The following is an 18350-nucleotide window of genomic DNA, read 5'->3' on the forward strand; positions in this document are numbered from 1 at the left end:
TTTTGAGCATCTCCAAGTGTCCATTTGGGTATCTCCAAGTGTCCATTTGAGCATCTCCAAGTGTCCTTTTGGTCATCTCCAAGGTTCTCTTTGGGCATCTCCAAGTGTCCTTTCGGGCATCTCCTGGTGTCCATTTGGGCATCTCCAAGTGTCCTTTCGGGCATCTCCAGGTGTCCTTTCGGGCATCTCCAAGTGTCCATTTGGGCATCTCCAAGTGTCCATTTGGGCATCTACAAGTGTCCACCTTTGGGCATCTCCAAGTGTCCATTTGGGCATCTCCAAGTGTCCATTTGGGCATCTCCAAGTGTCCTTTCGGGCATCTCCAAGTGTCCTTTCGGGCATCTCCAAGTTTTCCCTTTGGGCATCTCCAAGTGTCACCTTGGGCATCTTCAAGTGTCACCTTGGGCATCTTCAAGTGTCCTTTTGGTCATCTCCAAGTGTCCTTTTGGTCATCTCCAAGTGTCCTTTTGGTCATCTCCAAGTGTCCTTTTGGGCATCTCCAAAAAACAAATAAAACACATATTAACCTTAATGGAAGTCAACATGGAAGTCATAGGTTGGGCACATAAAATGGACAAATAGACAATTAATATAATGGTCAAGATTTTAAAAGGTTTTTAAATAGCTGTATATAGCTGTCAGACATTTTTAGCTTTATATTCACTTGTTGATATTTCAGAAATTTTCTGGCTACTAATGTGACTAATGATGTGAAATGAGAAGGAAGGAAATTGTGAATTTGTATTAATTTATTTCTGTAAAAGAGGTCAAAGTAAATAGTGATTTTTTTTTTCCTGCTGTCAAAGTAGAGTATTCTTAGCGTTTTAGTATTAAAAGTATTTAAGGCATCCAAGTACAGCTACTATAAGGGAAATCTTTAAGACAATCTACTGATGTGAGACAATTTTTTTAAATAGTTGTGTGTCTAATTTTTATGATTTTATGTTTTTATGATTAAAATGATTCGTAAAGTGAAACTTTTTTTATTCTCCAGTGAGGTTTACTCCTAGAACTTCCTATAGTCAACACTGAGCCCCCCTATTCATAAATCTGTAGTAATGCTCCAGGAGCTCAAAAGAAAGAACTAAATCCTTTTGGAGCATTTTCTATTGATTAATTAATCATACAACTGTCATAATACTATGTCAAAAATAGAAAAACTGAAAAATGAATATCCAGGGTGTGATGGGAGGAATTTCTATATGCTTTTGTCTTAATGGTGTCTTATCAAAGGTGCGCAGATGGCAGTCTTTATATAGAGTAGAGTGTTTATGAGGAGAATTTCTGCACAACACACCTTTTTTTCGCATAATTTTGCGCGTAAGTATGCATCGCTTACGTAATTGCGCATTTCGTGCATAGATTAGCTAAGCTTCCCTAAAACACATAAATGCTTCAGTTAAATCAAGTTGATTTTTGCAGTATTATAATGGATTTTATTATATGATTAAAATTTGCAATTATTCTTGCAGTAAGTAAAAATGCATATTCATACACTGATATTTAATCAGTTATCAGTTCCTATAGAGTTTTCATTTGTGCATTACAGTATGCAAAAAATTGGTAAAGAAATAAAACAAAACCAATAAAGTCTATTTAGTCTCTTTGAGCTGCAATGTTTTAATAAACATGTCGATAAGTATAAGAAATGCTGTGCTCCAAAACAATTTTAAAGGCTTCACATAATGCATCTCATTAAAATATACAATTATTCCCATGCACCTAAAAAATCCTAAAAATAATTAACTGGCTACCCACAGTAACCATGAGCCATCATTTTCCCATCATATCACTGAATGAACAGATATATAAATAAGCTATTTATCTGTGATAGAAATGGCGTTTTTCCAGCGTCGGTCTACACCAAGTAATTCTTGTTTTTTTGTTTGTTTGTTTGTTTTTTTAAACACTAGACCAGAACCGCATAATTCAGAGCTAAATGAGAAGCGCAAATGTTAAATCCTAGTGTTCTTTCTGAATTTAACCACTAGAGGGAGACAACCCCCAACTAATGAAAGACAAAAGGAGCAAAACAAAATCTGTGCTCGTGACACATTACCTAGTAAATAGTTTGATCACGGGCGTATAAAAAAACATCATATTAAATAAAGCAGACATAAATTAGTCTATATTCATAAAAAAGTTTCAATAGCCCATAACTGGTGAATCATTACCTGATGACTGTGTGGAAAAGACATCAGAAGAAAGAGGGTCTTCTTGTTCCTTTTCAGGTCAGAGAGCTTTTATTACTTACCAGTTCATGTCAGTGAGTTTTTTTTTACTTTAAAACTAATATAAAAAATATAAACCTCACAGACTGTCTACATAACCTTCTTGACTGTTGGACTGTTCTGGGGTGGCAGATTGGCCAGTTTAGGGAGGTATGTTAGGCGGTCCTGGTAAATAAAGTTAAGGTCAGGAAGGTTTATCGGTTTTAAGTATAAAAGAACAGAAATTAAAGGATCATCACTGACTGTCTACAGAAATGTCCAGACTGTTCTCGAGTTTCAGATTGGCTAGTTAATTGAGGTAACCCTGGTAATTTCTGATGGGTCCAACAAGAAACATGTATCTAAAGCAACTGCTTTACAGGAGAGAGAAAAAAAACTTTTTTAAATTTAAATGGAACTCGATGTAAAAAGAGTTTAGGTCATTTTGGAGATTGTTTTATTTATTCGTTCATCCAGAAATTTTGACACAGTGTTATCTCCAGTTTTCTGTGTTCAAATCATATAGTACAAAAAATAGACAACAATGGATAAACTTGTTTTCCATTGGACAAAAATGGTGTCCAGTCAGAGGTGTGCAGAAGACAATCTCTATATAGAGTAGAGTGTTTAAGAGGGGGATTTCTGCACAACACTCGTTTTTACGCATTGTGTACGTTTTTGCATCTTGCACAATTTGTGCGCATTTACGCAATTCGCGCGTAAATACGCACCTGGTGCGTAATTGCGCATTTGGTGCGTAAATACGCATCTCGTGCGTAAATACGTATCTCGTGCGTAATTGCGCATTTCGTGCGTAATTGCGCATTTCATGCGTAAATACGCGTCTTGGGAGTAAATACGCATCTCGCGCGTAATTGCGCATCTAGTACTTTACATAAACATTGAAGTATTCCCAACCACAAAGGCTTTTTCCTCTGCTTCAGCTAAAATTTTCAACCAACACGAATCTCTTTGACTGTGGTGGGTCTCTTGTAGGTCTCCTAAAATGCATAAATGCTTTAGTTAAATCTCATAGTTTTTTGGAACATTATAATGGATTGTATTTTTATCTAATTTAAATTTGCAATAATTCTTGCAGTAGGTGAAAATGCCTATTTATACACTGATATTTATTGATCAGTTCCTATAGAGTTCGTATTTGTGCAAATTGGTTTGCAAAACAAGGAAAAACTGATAAAGCAAAGGAAAAATGATAAATGCTATTTCGTCTCTTTGAGCTGTAATGTTTTAATAAACATGTATGCTGTGGATCTCAAGCTATTACAAGTATAGGAAATGCTGTCCTCCAAAATAATTTTAAAGGCTTTACATAATGCATCTCATTAAAATATACAATTATTCCCATGTATGTAAAAAAATAAATAGTCACCCATAGAAACCATGAGCCATCATATCACTGAATTACCTGATGTGTAAATATACTATTGATCAATAGGCATATCGTCTTCCCAGCGTCAGTCTACACCAAATAATAGTTTATTTTTTGTTTAGTGCTAAATGCGCAAATGGTAAAGCCTAGTGATGTTTCTGAATGTAACCACTAGAGGGAGACAACCCCCAATTAATGAAAAACAAATGGAGTAAAAGAAAATAAATCTGTGCTCGTGACCCATTATCTAGTATACAGTTTGATCAAGATCGTATAAATAAGCATCTTATTAAATAAGACAGTCATAAATTAGTCTATATTCATAAAATAGTTTCGTTTACTGAATGTAAACACTAATTACTCTTCTAAAGAATACCTAAAATGTCTACAATATTTTCAGAAAATCTTTACAATTTAAAAAAAAAACTGTACATTTGGCAGGTAGACTAATTTATGTATGTAAATTGTTGACTCATTTAACGTAACCAGGCAAATGTATAAAACGTACAAAAAATAATTTAAAGTAAAGATTACCATTCCAGATTACCATTCTGGAGTGGCAGATTGGCCCGTTCAAAGTGGTAGTCTAGATATGTTGGCCAGTTTAGGGAGGTATGTTGGGCGGTCCTGGCAAATAAAGTTGTTGTCAGGAAGGTTTATAGGTTTTAAGAATAGAGGAACAGAAATGATAGGAACGTCACAAAGTGTCAACAGAACTCTAATTGAGCAGCAGATTGGCCAGTTAAGATCACTATCGTCACTGTCCAACGGGAAACATCCACTCCAAAACAGCTGCTTTACAGGAGAGAGGAAAAGACTTTTTAAATTTCCATGGAACTCAATGTAAAAAGAGTTGAGGTAATTTTGGAGAATTTCTATTGGTCCATTCATCAAGATATTTTGAAGCAGTGTAAGGTCCAGTTTGTAGGTTTAAATTATCTAGTAAACTAAAAATCGACAAAAACGGATACACATGTTTTTTTTATTGGACAGTGACGTATACTGTTACAAATTTAAACCACTATACTGCTGACACAAAAGGCATGTTTTTGACCCTAATGTTTTTTTTTGGTGTTAAAAAAGGTGACAAAAAAATCCCAATATTTTTTTCATGTTTCCAATGTCCGCGTAGAAAATAACAAAAAAGTTTTTTTTTATTTCCATGTATTTGTTCATGTTAAAAAATAAATTTTAATTCCCAATTATTTTTTTCATGTTTTCAAAGTCAGTGTAGAAAGTTTAAAAAATGAATTTTAATTCCCAATTATTTTTTCGTGTTTTTAAAGGCGGTGTAGAAAGTTTAATATATATATATTTAATTCCCAATTATTTCCCCATTAACTGCTGAATCATTTATTGGGGACAGTGTGGAAAAGACAGCAGGCCACAGGGGGTCGTTTCGTGGGTTTATTCTCTGTTAGCTCCTCATTTCCTACTTGTGGAAGTGGAGGAGGAGTCCATTAGTAGGAGGAGGAGGTAGAGAAGGAGTAGAAGGAGGGGGAAACAGAAATGTCCCCGACTTATCGCCCCTTCACTATGACTAACTCAGTGTTTGGAATGGTAACACGGTGGTGCGCGTCGCCCCCGGACTCTATCATCCCCGCGGCGGACGGTGTGGGTCTATCTGACCGAGAGACGGGCTCTGCAGGGCGGCTGAGGTGAGCGGAGCGGAGATGGACCTGAATCTTCTTCTCGTTCTCCAGCTCGGCGGGCTTCTAGCCCACATCCTCCACTTAACGTCCGCGCTGGAACCTTACGACCTGCTGTACGACAACGGGGTCGAGGCGTTCTCCAGGGGCGACTATGACGGCGTGGTTCGGTTCATGGAAAAAGCGCTTCAAACTTTCTCCCAGGTCCGGAACACTAAAGTCCGCTGCCGGCTGAAGTGTGAGGACCAGCATCGCGTGGACGGCTTCCTCAACACCGACCTGTTCTTCAGCTCGGTTCTCCGGAGAGCCGCCTGCCTCAACCACTGCATCGAGGCGCAGATCGGCACGCAGTCCATGCACAAAATCAGCGACGATGTTCTGCAGGACTTCCACAGGAGAATCCCTTACAACTACCTGCAGCTCGCCTACAGAAAGGTAAGCTCAGCAGAACTGAGTACAAAAAAGACTGGTCATGCTACAGTTCATTCACGAAGTAACTTAGAGTTTGTGGTTGTTCCGATGAATGAGAGCTCCTCTGATGATACACTGAGCTCATGTTCACAGTGATGCCAAGACTACAGACACTTCCAGACTCTTCTGAAGTGGCAAATTGACATTGACTAGTTCAGAGAGGTAGTGTTTATTAACCAGTAGTTCTGAAAGAAAGGTCAGGTTAGAGAGGTTTTTGAAACTTTAAAAAGAATAGATATAGGATAGGAATATCACACACTGTCTTAACAGAAGCTTCCAAGATTGATCTGCAGATTCAGAAAAGTATATTGGCATTTCTGACAGATTGGTCAGGTCATATATATTTTTTTAAGTTTTAAATGTAAAAACAAAAAGTATAGAAGGGATAGGAATCTTACACATTGTGAAATGTAAAAAGAATAGAAAAGAAAGGAACATCACAACCTCCACAGTGTTGGACTGTTCAAATTGGCAGTCTATATTGACCAGTCTGTCTGACAGATAGGTCAGTTCAGAGGTTTTGAAGTTTTGAACTGTTCTGAAGTGGCAGATTGGCCAGTTAACATTTTTACCATACTGCACATTGGCCAGTTCAGAGAGGTATATTGGCCAGTTCTGACAGTTTAGTGTCAGGTCAAAGAAGTTTTAAAAATCTGACAATGTAAAAATAATAGAAAAGATATAGATCTTGCACATTATGACATTTTAGTTTTAAAAAGAATAGAAAAAATAGAAACTTACAAAATGTGTACAGAATCACCCAAACTGTTGGACTGTTCTAGAGTGGCAGATTAGCCAGTACTTCAAAATGTTAGTCTGTATTTGCCAGTATGTCTCAAATAGTTCAGGTCAGAGAAACTTTTGAATTTGTAAGTTACTTCCAGACTGCTGATAGTTCTGGAGTCGCTGTTTGGCTAGTTCAAAGTTGTAACCTCAGATCAGGTTTTTTTTTTTTTTTTTTTTTTTTTTAATTTTAAAACGAACAAAAATAATAGGAATATTACAGTTTATACAGAAACATCCAGACTGTCCTGGAGTGGCAATTTGTACAGTTCAGTAATGTAACTTATATTGACAAATTCAGACAGATTTCTAAGGTCAGATATAATTTTGGAGTTATACATGTACAAAGAAACTCACCTGGCTGCTACTTTATAATTGATACTAGTGGTTGTTCTTTAAGCTTAAAAAGCTTCAACAGCCTACAAACAGACTAAAATAGCCTAAACCTTACTTACTAATTTGCAGTAATGACTGTAAATGTGATCAATGCAGATGTCTGCATTCAGAATATTAAACATTTAACATTTTTGTGCAGTATAGTATATATTATAGATGGCTTTGTGTTATGATCAACACAAAATGTTAGGTTCTTAAGTTACATTTGTGAGCTCATAACATTCTAATATGTCTAATGTGAAAATAGGCTTGTGGTTTGTTTGTGATTGTTTCAGCAAGTGCAATTTATTATGGTATTTGTTTACTCTATAGTTGACCAAACTAGTCCTGTTTTTTGTGCTTTCTTATGTGTTGTAAAACTAATTTAATTCCCTTCTCACTTTCCTCACAGTTACTTGTTAAATGCTCACAGTAAGGAGGCATTTGCTGTGATAGTTCTGGACTGGTGTTTTTATTGAGTGCTGAGAAATGCTACTAAATCCTGCATAGGCCCCCTCTAATGGGCTTTTTATTACTAAGATCAGGGTTATGATAAGGGAGTCACATATTGCTTAATGGGGAAACTGCAGTTACACAATAGTTAAAGCCTTTAGAGCATTTCATACAAATGTGTCTCTTGATGGGATGTAATGTGATATGGAGTGGCAAACCAGTATAGCCATAATGAAGCAGAGCATGAAAGGGAAAACCAGGGGTGTCCATTTCAGTCCTGCAGAGCTTCAGTCCAGCATGGTTTAGATATTTTCCTGCTCTGACACGACTAATAAACCTGGCAAATGATTCACATAGCTTTACTGGACTAATACCTTCCAGGAGCAAAGAGGACCTCCCTCATAAACTGTGGATTTTATAGTTACTGAAACCTAAAAAAAAAAAAGTTCACTGGCTACAGAGTCAGTTCTGTACTTATATCACCCCCTCCTTATATAACCACACTTACATACACACAACCTCAGCTTTTAGTTTTTCTGATTGGACATGATGGCAGAAGATCAAGGTGGCCCAGACTTACACTGCTTCTTGTAATAAGGTTGAAATCAGAAGCGTTCCTGCTTACATTCCTAGTCAAAACCCATCAGAAAGAGCTGTTAGTTATGGATATTTTAGGAGTAATGGTTGTGAAAATAAACAACATTCATCATACAGTTCTCTCCCCACCCTTTCACTGGAAAAAGGGAGCTTTCTGGCCAGGCGGAAGGTCATCACAGTCAGCAACTGTTCCTCCGTAGACAAGTTTGTGCTTCTGTCCAGTTCACTCTGTGTTTATTCGGCCAAATATTTTGTTTCCCCCCTCGCAGCCTGTTTGCCTTGCTAAGCGGAAAGACGCCACCTTGTTTCAGTTCATGAATGGGGAATATTTATGCCAGGGACAGTTATGGTTATTGGTAGGTTCCTGTAGGCTCTGAGTGCCAAACCACAGAAGGATCAAAGATCCTTAAAAGCTTGTGTTTTCACCTACCCTGAAGCAAGATAAGTTGGAGTCAGGCAACCTCTTGAGAATCCCTTGGCAAGTGACCTTATACAAACTTTGGAAAATGTTGGCAATTCATTTGAGATTACTAAATGATGAACCTGAATTAAAAAACAATCAATCTCTGATGGCTTCGGCCTGAATAAACTGTTCTACTAAGGCAGCACAGTGTATTATTTGTTAATTGGTCATTATTTCAGTGTTGCTCTGTGGAATAATGACTGATAATATTGGTCATGATAGTGAACCGTTGTGATTTTTTTTTTCACAGTTCAAATAAACTGGAACTGATTTTTCTTGCTATGTTGTGACTTGTATTAGTAGATACTTCCAAGTGTGCTAGCTGAGAATATATATACTATAGAACAGGGGTTGTCAATAGGTGCCTCACGGTCCAGATGTGGCCTGCAAGCATGAAACATCTGGCCCTTGAGGTTGTTTAACCTATAATGAACGATAATGGAAAAAAATAATAAAATGCTCCTCTGGTGAGCTTTTCTTTACATACCTCCCCTGTCTCTGTCGCACTCTGCGTGACTTTAGTTTCCCCCGTCCTCGTTTTTCCACCCATTCTTAGGCTCCCTACCTCCTTATAAGGGCGTTTTTTCCCAGCCGTGTCCTAATTCACTAGCCGGGGCAACGGTAATGTATTGGACTGTGACCCTGACAACACGGGTTTGATCTCGTGGAAGAGCCGTGTGTTTATATTTTATTTTTTTTCTTTCTTCTTGGGTTTACCTGCTCTGAGATCAACTGTTTTGCAATTGGGTTCAATGACCCTCTTGTCTGGAGAGCTACTAGTCTGTAGAACTCCATCCCATTACACTTTATTTTTCAAAACGTGTAATGGCCATGAAATATCTGGCCCGCTGCCGATCCCTGCTATAGAATATAAAGACTATCATATAGACTACATAAATGTACCCACTTTTGGTTGTACAGTTGTTAACCCCCCCACTCGCACTAAAGTTATAAGTGTTTCAACCTCAAAACTGTCTTTTGAGAAGCCTAGAACTGGTAGTTTAAACATAAAATGTTCTGATATTATTAAGAAAATATGTAATATGTTGTGATTAGGCACTTTTGGTGACCAAGCTGAGTGAGTAAGCAGTCATACCCCTCCTCCATTGCATTGTTTTATAAAGTTTTGCAGCTACAAGTGAACAATTGGTCTCTGAGTGGTCCAGCGGGCTAAGCGCTGCAACTATGGTCAAAAAAATTGCCGGTTCGTATCCTGTTTATGTAGCTTGCCATTGGCTACCGGAGCCCTGAGAGAGCGTAATTGGCCTTTGTCTCTCTCTGGGTGAGTAAATGGCGCTATCTCCCCACATCATTACAAAGGGTGATGACCGCAGCACAAGGTGTCTGTAAACTGATGTATCGGAATCTAGTCGTTGTGCTTTCCTCCGAGTGCGCTGTGATGCTGTTCTGCAATGCTGCATCAGCAGCAGTTGGAAAAAAGGCGGTGGCTGACTTCACATGTATTGGAGGAAGCATGTGTTAGTCTTCACCCTCCTGATGTTGGGGCATCACTAGTGATAGGGACAGTCATAGTGAGTGGGTTGGGTAATTGACCGTGTAAATTGGGGAGAAAATAGTGGGAGGGGGGGGGGTAAGAAAACAATTAATGGACACTTTTTTTTTTACAATAAACATTGTCGATTATGTTGACTAATGATGAAGCTTTTTTAATTGCATGTCATGACATTTTTTTGTATGAACATATTACAAACAATAAAAGTCCTTTAAATTGGCAGTGGTGCATTGTAGCTAGAGGGAAGGATCTGAAAGGTTCCCATAGGAATGGCTGACAGTTGAAATTCATCATTGTGAATGACAGATAGAGAAGTCTTTTCAAAAGAAGAAAACAAAAGCATGCAGAGTGATTGAATGGACTTTGAGGTGCACCTGCACTTCCGTTGAGTGTGTGTGTGAGTGTTTGTGTGTGTGTGTGTTCTGACTTTCCTCAGCAAACAACTTCCCCAGCCATGAAAAAGTTCAGCTGCTCAGCATGAAACTTCCTCTGCAAGCCTCCTTCTGCATGACTGGCACTAAGCGGATAAGAGTGTGGTAGGAATGCAGGGCCACACATTCATTTACTTCACTTAATATAGCCTCATCTGGTGACTGGTGAGAAAAAGAGTATGGAGTTACAGGTGGACTGGTCTTCTATTGGGTAATGGTTCACATCTGTCCTGATGCCCCAGGGTATGATATGCGCTTAAGTGAACACAGAACATGTTTCTGTTAAAGAGTTTTTTAAACAGCAAAGTCTTCAGGGTAAACTTGCAGAGGACCTTTTGTGCATAGACATGTCAGTGTTTTTCAGTTCAGTTCGAATGATTTCCCTCTGTTGACCAACTCTGGGATGTCTTTAAAACTGAATGGAACAACCTTTGTTCAGAAATCTGTGGTTAATGTAAGACCAGATAGTATTCAGTGGTGTTCAAATCAGGACTTTGACCAGGGAAAAATATATATTCCAAACATCTCTAGAAGGGATTCTCAGAAATGAAAAAGTTTCACTAAAATTGAAACTGACCAAAAATAATCATTTGGCTGATGACATTTGCCAATTTTCCAACATCCCACAAAAAACAACTTTCAAAAAGACTACATAAATGAACAGTACTTACAACAGTAATAAACATTGTTAAAATGTTAAATAATGTCTTAACTAATTACTGTTTGACACTAGTTATGACATTATCAAACACTGGATTTAAATGCTTAAAAATGTTGAGAATTATAATAATAATTAAATGAGAAATTAGTTAAACAGTTTGTAATGATTAAAAATGTATTAACTTGTATCAATCAATTCTGTTTTAGGTAATGTTAATGTACCCTTGTTGTAAAGTGTTACCTAAATGTATCATTGTCTTGCTTTTCAAAAAAAAAAAAAAACATTAAAAAATTACAATAAAAATATTTTTTATTGAATGGTTAACATTTTAATATCTTAGCGCAGACATACCAACTAAGCACAAAACCTTTACCTCAACAGTGATAATTTAATCTTACATTTACCTCATTAATGCAATTTTAGTCACTGCTACTGCTGCTGGAAAAAATGCTAATGTTAGAGCAAACACTGCATTTCCACTTCCACTGCATTTCCACTCCACTGCATTGTTCTTTGTAAATTTTTCAGGCTTTTTACATTTCCATTTATATATTGTGTTTGTAGTAAAAGATATTGGGCCTGCTACCATTGCTAGAAAAAATTCTAACACTAGAGGAAACATTGCAACATGACACTTATTTGGCTGAAAGGGGCTTTTTTTTAGACATTTCGCTGCCAACCGTTTGGTACTTTCCGAATTCCTCTTGTTCTAAAGCATTATCTTTAGATAAATCATTTGTGGTAAGTTGTGGTAAGCAAGCCTTTCTATACAACATTTTGATGTGTGTGGCAGCAACACAGTTCTACCAGGATGTCAGGATTCAGAAATGCATCTCATGTAGGTGAAGTGGCAACTCCGTGAGACGGAGTTTAGAAAAACGACAACATGAAATGATTGTCTGTCACTGCCTATTACAAAATCATGCTGAAAGGCTTTTTTCCCACTATTGAGAAACTCGCTTTAGTCCACACAGCAACTATGCCAGATTTAAATAAACACTGTTAAAGTTAAATTAACTCTCAGAGTAGTTAATGTAACAATAACAGTTTTTATATAACTCTGGCAAATTTGCTGTGCAGAAGTCTATTCTTTTAAAAAAGCAAAGCAGTGCTCCTGCTCACCAGAGATGGCTGTAGAGATGGTGAACTAATTTGATGTTTTGGTCTGGTGGAAGCCCAGATTTAAACCCTATTGAGAACATCTGGTCTCACATTATCCACAAGTGAACTGGGCAACAGTTTTGCACTGCTGACCAACTGTGGGAGGCCATTAAAGCTGAGTAGAACAGCATTGTGAATTCCATGTGTACACGGCCTGATTTTAAGACAGTGTTCAGACCGTTTGGAATGGTAAATGCAGATTTATGCCATTGTTTCTTGCAAGTGCTAATCAAATCTAGGATGAGCTATCAGTCATTTTATATGAATTGGCCCAATAGTGCATTGTTGTTGTGTTTTTACGATGTACTAGGCAGGAATGACTTGTAGAGAAACAATCAGTTTCAGATGACACTTCTGATTGAACAAAGAAAAAAAGTCAAAATGTTTTATTCAACATTTCATTGTGCTTTTTTAGGAAATAAATTAGTTTGTTAGGGTTCCTTATGTCCAACAATATCCACAATATTTTAAAGCAGGGGTTTTTAACCTTTTACCACTTGCGCCCCATTTTAAATCTAAACAAATACTGCATAATCAGTGTAGCTCATCAAAAAGTGGTCTTTCATGTCCAATGGACGAGAGCAAGATCAATTATGCATTTTAGGGCTCTGCCATAAATGACAGTGGCGATTCTGGGAATCTCCAGATGAAAAGGCCAAGACTGCTGTACCACTCCTCGAAACTCCAACAACTCAACTCAACTCAAACAACAAAAACAACATTATTTACATCGCTTCAAACCTCTTAAAACGTCATCCTTTGTGTTCGGACAAGCTGTTTGCTCTCCACTCCAGCAAAAGATGCTCCACATATGAGCTGCTATGAGCATGTGAGGTGTTACAGGGACAGATTCGTTCACATTACGCACAGATACAGGTCACTTACATTTGTGAATGTGAACCGTCAGGATAGCCCAATTCAATCTGAGCAAAAAATGATCAATGTGGATTTGATCAATGTGACTTATCATGTAAACGTAGCCTTAATGCTTATGAAAGCCCCATATGTCTACCCAGTGTTCAGTTAGTCATATATGACTTTACATCACCAGACTCCTGCAGACAGTGCAGCTTAATTAAATTCTAGACATCTCCAGGATCTGAAAAACTGGCTCTGGTATTCTTATAAACCCTAATTTATACTTGATCACTAGCTGTTGACAGCCTCTCTTGCCACATTAATGCACACGAACAGCCTGGAGCTGGTAGATTTCTCATAAAATAAAGTGTGTTAGATGTAGAAATGACGGCCCTCAGGAAGAGCTCAGAGCTGGCGTGCGGAGCTCATGAAGGGACTGATTCTTGGGGAATTCTGGCAGGGCTTAGGAAGGATCCTGTTTTAGTGGAAAAAGGAGATACAGCAGCCAGGCAAACATCTGTTTGGGCTGACAAATGGCTGATTGGAGTTCGGTACACTGTTTCTGTCTCACTCTTGGCTTGCGCTCCTCCTATTTTGATCAAGATCCGTTCTTACTTGTTTTGAAGAGTCAATGTCTGGAGATCAGTGCAAAGTGTTTTCTTTAGCTGTCTTCAGCATTGCATTATTGCATTAAAAGGATTATACACTGAATCTTTTTTATCCACTCCATCATTCAGTGCTGTTTTTAAACCACATAAAATAAGCACAATGGTTAAATTTGTAACAACACGTAACTCATTTGTAAAGACATGATGGGAGTTTATTTTCCACAAGGAAAAAAAGGTCACACACACAAATATTCCATTAAACTGCCTTTAGCTTTGATTGTGGCGCACATTTCCCGTAGTGGCGTTGTTTCTATAATCTAATGCAATGACACAAGATTTATTTCAATCCAGTGTTGCATTCATTTTTCACCATTTTTCAAGATCTTGCAGCATTGATGATGGTAGAGTCTGACTTCTGCCCAAAGTCTTCTCCATCCACCACATCCCAAAAATTCTCAATGAGGTTAAGATCTTGACTCTCTGGTGAACAGTCCTATGTGTGAAAATGATGATCGCATGCTCCCTGAAGCACTCTCTCACAGTTCCAGCCTGATAAATCCTGGCACTGTCATCTTGGAATATACCCGTGCCATCAGGGAAGAGAAAATCCATTGATGGAATAACCTGGTCTGTATTCAGTATATTCAGGTAGTCAGCTGACCTCATTCTTTCAGCACATACTGTTGCTGAACTTAGACCTGACCAATTGCAGCACAGCAACCCCAGATTATTTGCTTAGTTAAATCCAGGTAGTGTTTTTTTTTTTGGTCAGGCAGTATAGGATAGAACATTGTTGTACAAGGAAACTGGTTTGGTTTGGCTGCATGAGCAAAAACAATCCTGTGGAGAAAAAGCTGATCAAACAAAGTCAAAGCACTAGAAACATATATATTACTGCAAGTGTGCATGTTCCGCTGTAGATAGAACCACATTGCAGACTCTAAGCTGTTCTGTTTTCTTCTAAAATTGCTCCTCACTGCTGTGGGCTGTGAATAATATCTGTTCATTGCGCCACAGGTTTAATTGATGCCAGAGGTGCTGTGCTAGAACATTATAGTAAAAATCAAGGATTGACACTGCATCAGAATTTAAAATTGCTCATACCAGATTCATTGAAATACCATAAAATGCTAGGATTGACCCTGAACTAAATCCAGATTTGGATCATAATTAGAACATACAGCTTTGGAAATATTTAAGACCACTTCAGTTTCTGAATCAGTTGAACACTCAAAGTGAGAAATGGCTGAAATAACAAAAAAAGATGCAGAGCTTTCAGACCTCAAATAATGCAAAGACAACAAGTTCAAGTTTTGAGAGTTCAGAAATCACTATTTGGTGGAATAACCCTGTTTTTTAATCACAGTTTTCATGAATCTTGGCATGTTCTCCTCCACCAGTCTTACACACTGGTTTGGGATAAAGAGCTGTATCTACCGCATAATTAACTATACAATTACATCACTTTTTATCAACCATTTCAGAATGGTTGTAGTATCTAGTGATTTGATCACATCAGAAATTGCTCACCAACATTTGTTCATATCCTTTCCGGGGAAAAAAATAACTTTCTGGAAGTGTTATCTGCAGTCATTGTGCAGAGTTGTGGCAGAAAGACCAGCCTGATGAGGAAGGGGATGAGGGATTTGGAAGGAAATGCAGGAAACGACTTCTATTTTGGGTTTGGGTTTGAGTCTGTGTGTGTTGATTGAGAGTGGGGTGTTCTGCAGAAATCCAACAATGGATCCTCACCTCAGTCATTTAAATCAGACTAATACTGTAATTAGTAGATGTTGAAGCTTTTAGACTTGGATAGTAGTTACATTAGTCGGTGCGCTTTTCTCAGAGCATGCTGTGATGCTACTCTGCAATGCTGCATCAGCAGCAATTTTGAAAAGACGTTTACACAGGAAGCATAGATAATAGAGGGCATGGCAGAAATAATAACTGACCAATCGACTAAATGAAAAATAATCAAAGTATTATTCGACTACCAAAATAACCATTTGTTGTAGGCCTAATTTTAACTATACTACTAAAATCACATGAATGCATTCTCTCTGTAGTGTTGAATTTGTTGCAGTAGCTGTAGTCTGCACCTTGTCCGTGTCCCTGTGATAAAGTACATGTGTCTTTGATTACACACTGTGATTCTGCACAGCCACAGTGGAGAGAGAGTGTTTGTTATAAGAATGGAAGCACCAGCGGGGGCTTTACATACCAGTCTCTGTCCAGTTCTCTAAATGAGATTTCTACAAAAACTTCCTTTGTGCTGGAAAGTTGACTCTTTTCCAATTGCAGGCGTTTATGAGCACCTGTTTTTAGTAAGCAGAATGTGACAATCTCTCAAAATCTTAGTTATGCAAAGAAGCATAACAACCATACCAACTAAAAACAGCCCTTCACGAAAAACAAGTGCTTTCGAAAACTTGTGGAGGTTGAAGGTTTGCATCTGAAATTGAGCCAGATAGAAAAAAAAATGAAATGCTATGTCCTCCTACTCCTTTTCATTTGATTTAGAGTGAGTCTGGAGCACAGCTTAATATTGCTGGTGGAAGGAGGAAGAAGAAACAAATGAGGAAAGACAGTATTGGGCAATATGTTTATAATGGGTGTCCGTATTAGTGTCAAACAACAGTGGTGTTGATCAGGTCCTAACTGAGATTAGATGGCAGATAATATAGTCTGATATTAAGTAGGGCTGCACAATATATCGTTTAAGCATCAGCATCACGATGTGCGATATCACTTAAGGCAATTAAATCAATCATGTCATGTTGCAATGTTTTGATTCTTGACACAAGAAGGAGATACAGTGCATTGTCTCTGTATCTTTGTCACAGATATTTCCAGATACAGCTGAATTCATGCTTTTATTCCCAGAAAAAGACTCTTATTTACCTGCAAAATCCATTTAAATGCCTGTTTAAAGGGGTGATTACTGTTGTTTTGCTGTAATCCTCAAGAGTGCTCGGGTGGGGCTTGTGATGTCATGGACATTGCATTATTTAATATAGCAAAATATATAGCTGAAAAAAGAACATTTGCAATGTAATTTTTTTCCGATATCGTGCAGCCCTAATATTTAACTCTAGTAAATTGGTTACTGCCTGTGTGTGTACTGGAAAGATCTTGGTAATGTGATACATAAAACAATACAGGGGTTACAATTCAATGTATGCAAATAAACAGTAATCAAGAGGATATATTGCAATTGTTTAAAACTAAATTGTGGGAAAACTGGCATAGTGATAAAAACACTGATATTTGTAAGATCTCTTAAGATTTCTTTACATAATCATGTGCTGGAAAAAATGTGGGGCAACCTTAAGGTTTTGGAAGTTGTAAGAAAAACGTTCCAATTAGAGTACATAGGGAGTTCCTTTCCCACCAGTACTCATCAGTAGGCATAGTAAGCATTGTTATCCTTATTAATATAAGCTATAATATTGTATAGTGTTGAAATGTGTGGAGAATGTGATAATGAATTTCATCAGTAACGCCCAGTCAGTAAGAGAAGGCCTGTTAGCTCTTTTCACGACCCTCAACTGACCCAGCAGAGACTTTATGGCTTAGCCACATCTGATTCCAACTAACACACCTCTTCACTGCATTATTGCTAACGTTGATGTCATTCTTAAGTAGCTGTGCTGCCTGACGTCTACACATTAGTGTGCTCTGGAGCAGAGGGGGGTTGTAGGGGGTGGGGGTGGCGGCAGGAATGTGCTTTAAGCAACAACAATCGCTCCTGTTGTTTTCTGGACCATGAGGCAATCTCATCCTCGTGGTGGCCAAGTTTCTTTCTTAGTGTAGTTTTTACTGAGAATTGTAGAGCCTAATTGATCTTTATCTTTTATTTTAAATAGGATTTCTGAGGTATTCATTCTGTGTAAATTGTTTGGAATTCTGTTTCTCATTTTGTTGTACATCTGATTACACTGGGGGTCAGAGAAAAAATGTACAGTCAAAATGACCTTTTACTTTCAAAGTAGGCGGGTCGTAGTGAAAAGCACCAGATTCTTTGCTGAGTAGATTGCACCAAAAAGTCTCTTTAAACACAAAGAAAAACAAAATGGAAGCTTAAAATATGTTTCAGCTTTGCACTGTATTTAGGTCTATATTGGCCATTACGCTACTTTTTGTGAGATGAGTGCACCTCCAGCTGGGCTGTCATGAAACATGAGCATTTTAAAGCTGTTTTTATGGTCTTGTGTGGACGGAGACCACATGGCTGTTTCATAATTTTTTTTATTTGACTCTAACATCATAAATGATGTGTCTGGATCAGGTGTGATAGATGCTTAGGGGTGTAAGAAAATATCGAAATAACAAAGCATGACGCTATTTTGTTTTGTAATACTGTATCAATTTTCTTGGACACAGTGTTGATTTTAAATTATTAGTTTACATGTAAAGATCAGTTTTTAGTTTAGATAGTTCAGTTTTAACTTGTACTCTGTCGTTAGATCTAATCCTCTTTATTCCTCTTCAGATTTTATAAATATGTTAATTTTTTTATACAATGTGAGTTTTCCTAAAATTTAATGTCAACAATATATATTGTAATATATTGATTTGTAACGCTTATATTGTGATACATATGTTCTGTGCCGATACACAGCCCTATAGGTGATGGTAGATAGGACTGTGTCTCTTTTTTTTTATTCTGACACTCTCATATAAACTCCTGCATCATCCCTCATGATTAAGAGGCTCTCTGGAGTCAT

The 18350-nt window shown here is 37.7% G+C and overlaps 1 protein-coding gene across 1 annotated transcript in view; it reads left to right on the forward strand.

Annotated features, from left to right (window-relative positions):
* The first annotated feature begins 5079 nt into the window (after nt 1-5079).
* Nucleotides 5080-18350, forward strand: part of p3h2 (prolyl 3-hydroxylase 2) — a 63948-nt gene continuing 50677 nt past the window's right edge. Inside the window, exon 1 of the mRNA XM_049465376.1 lies at nt 5080-5684. Within this exon, the coding sequence (XP_049321333.1) occupies nt 5274-5684 (411 nt within the window). The 5' untranslated portion in view covers nt 5080-5273. The remainder of the gene's footprint in view (nt 5685-18350) is intronic.

This window comes from Astyanax mexicanus, chromosome 16 (genome assembly GCF_023375975.1).
Source record: "Astyanax mexicanus isolate ESR-SI-001 chromosome 16, AstMex3_surface, whole genome shotgun sequence".
Taxonomy (NCBI): Eukaryota; Metazoa; Chordata; class Actinopteri; order Characiformes; family Acestrorhamphidae; genus Astyanax; species Astyanax mexicanus.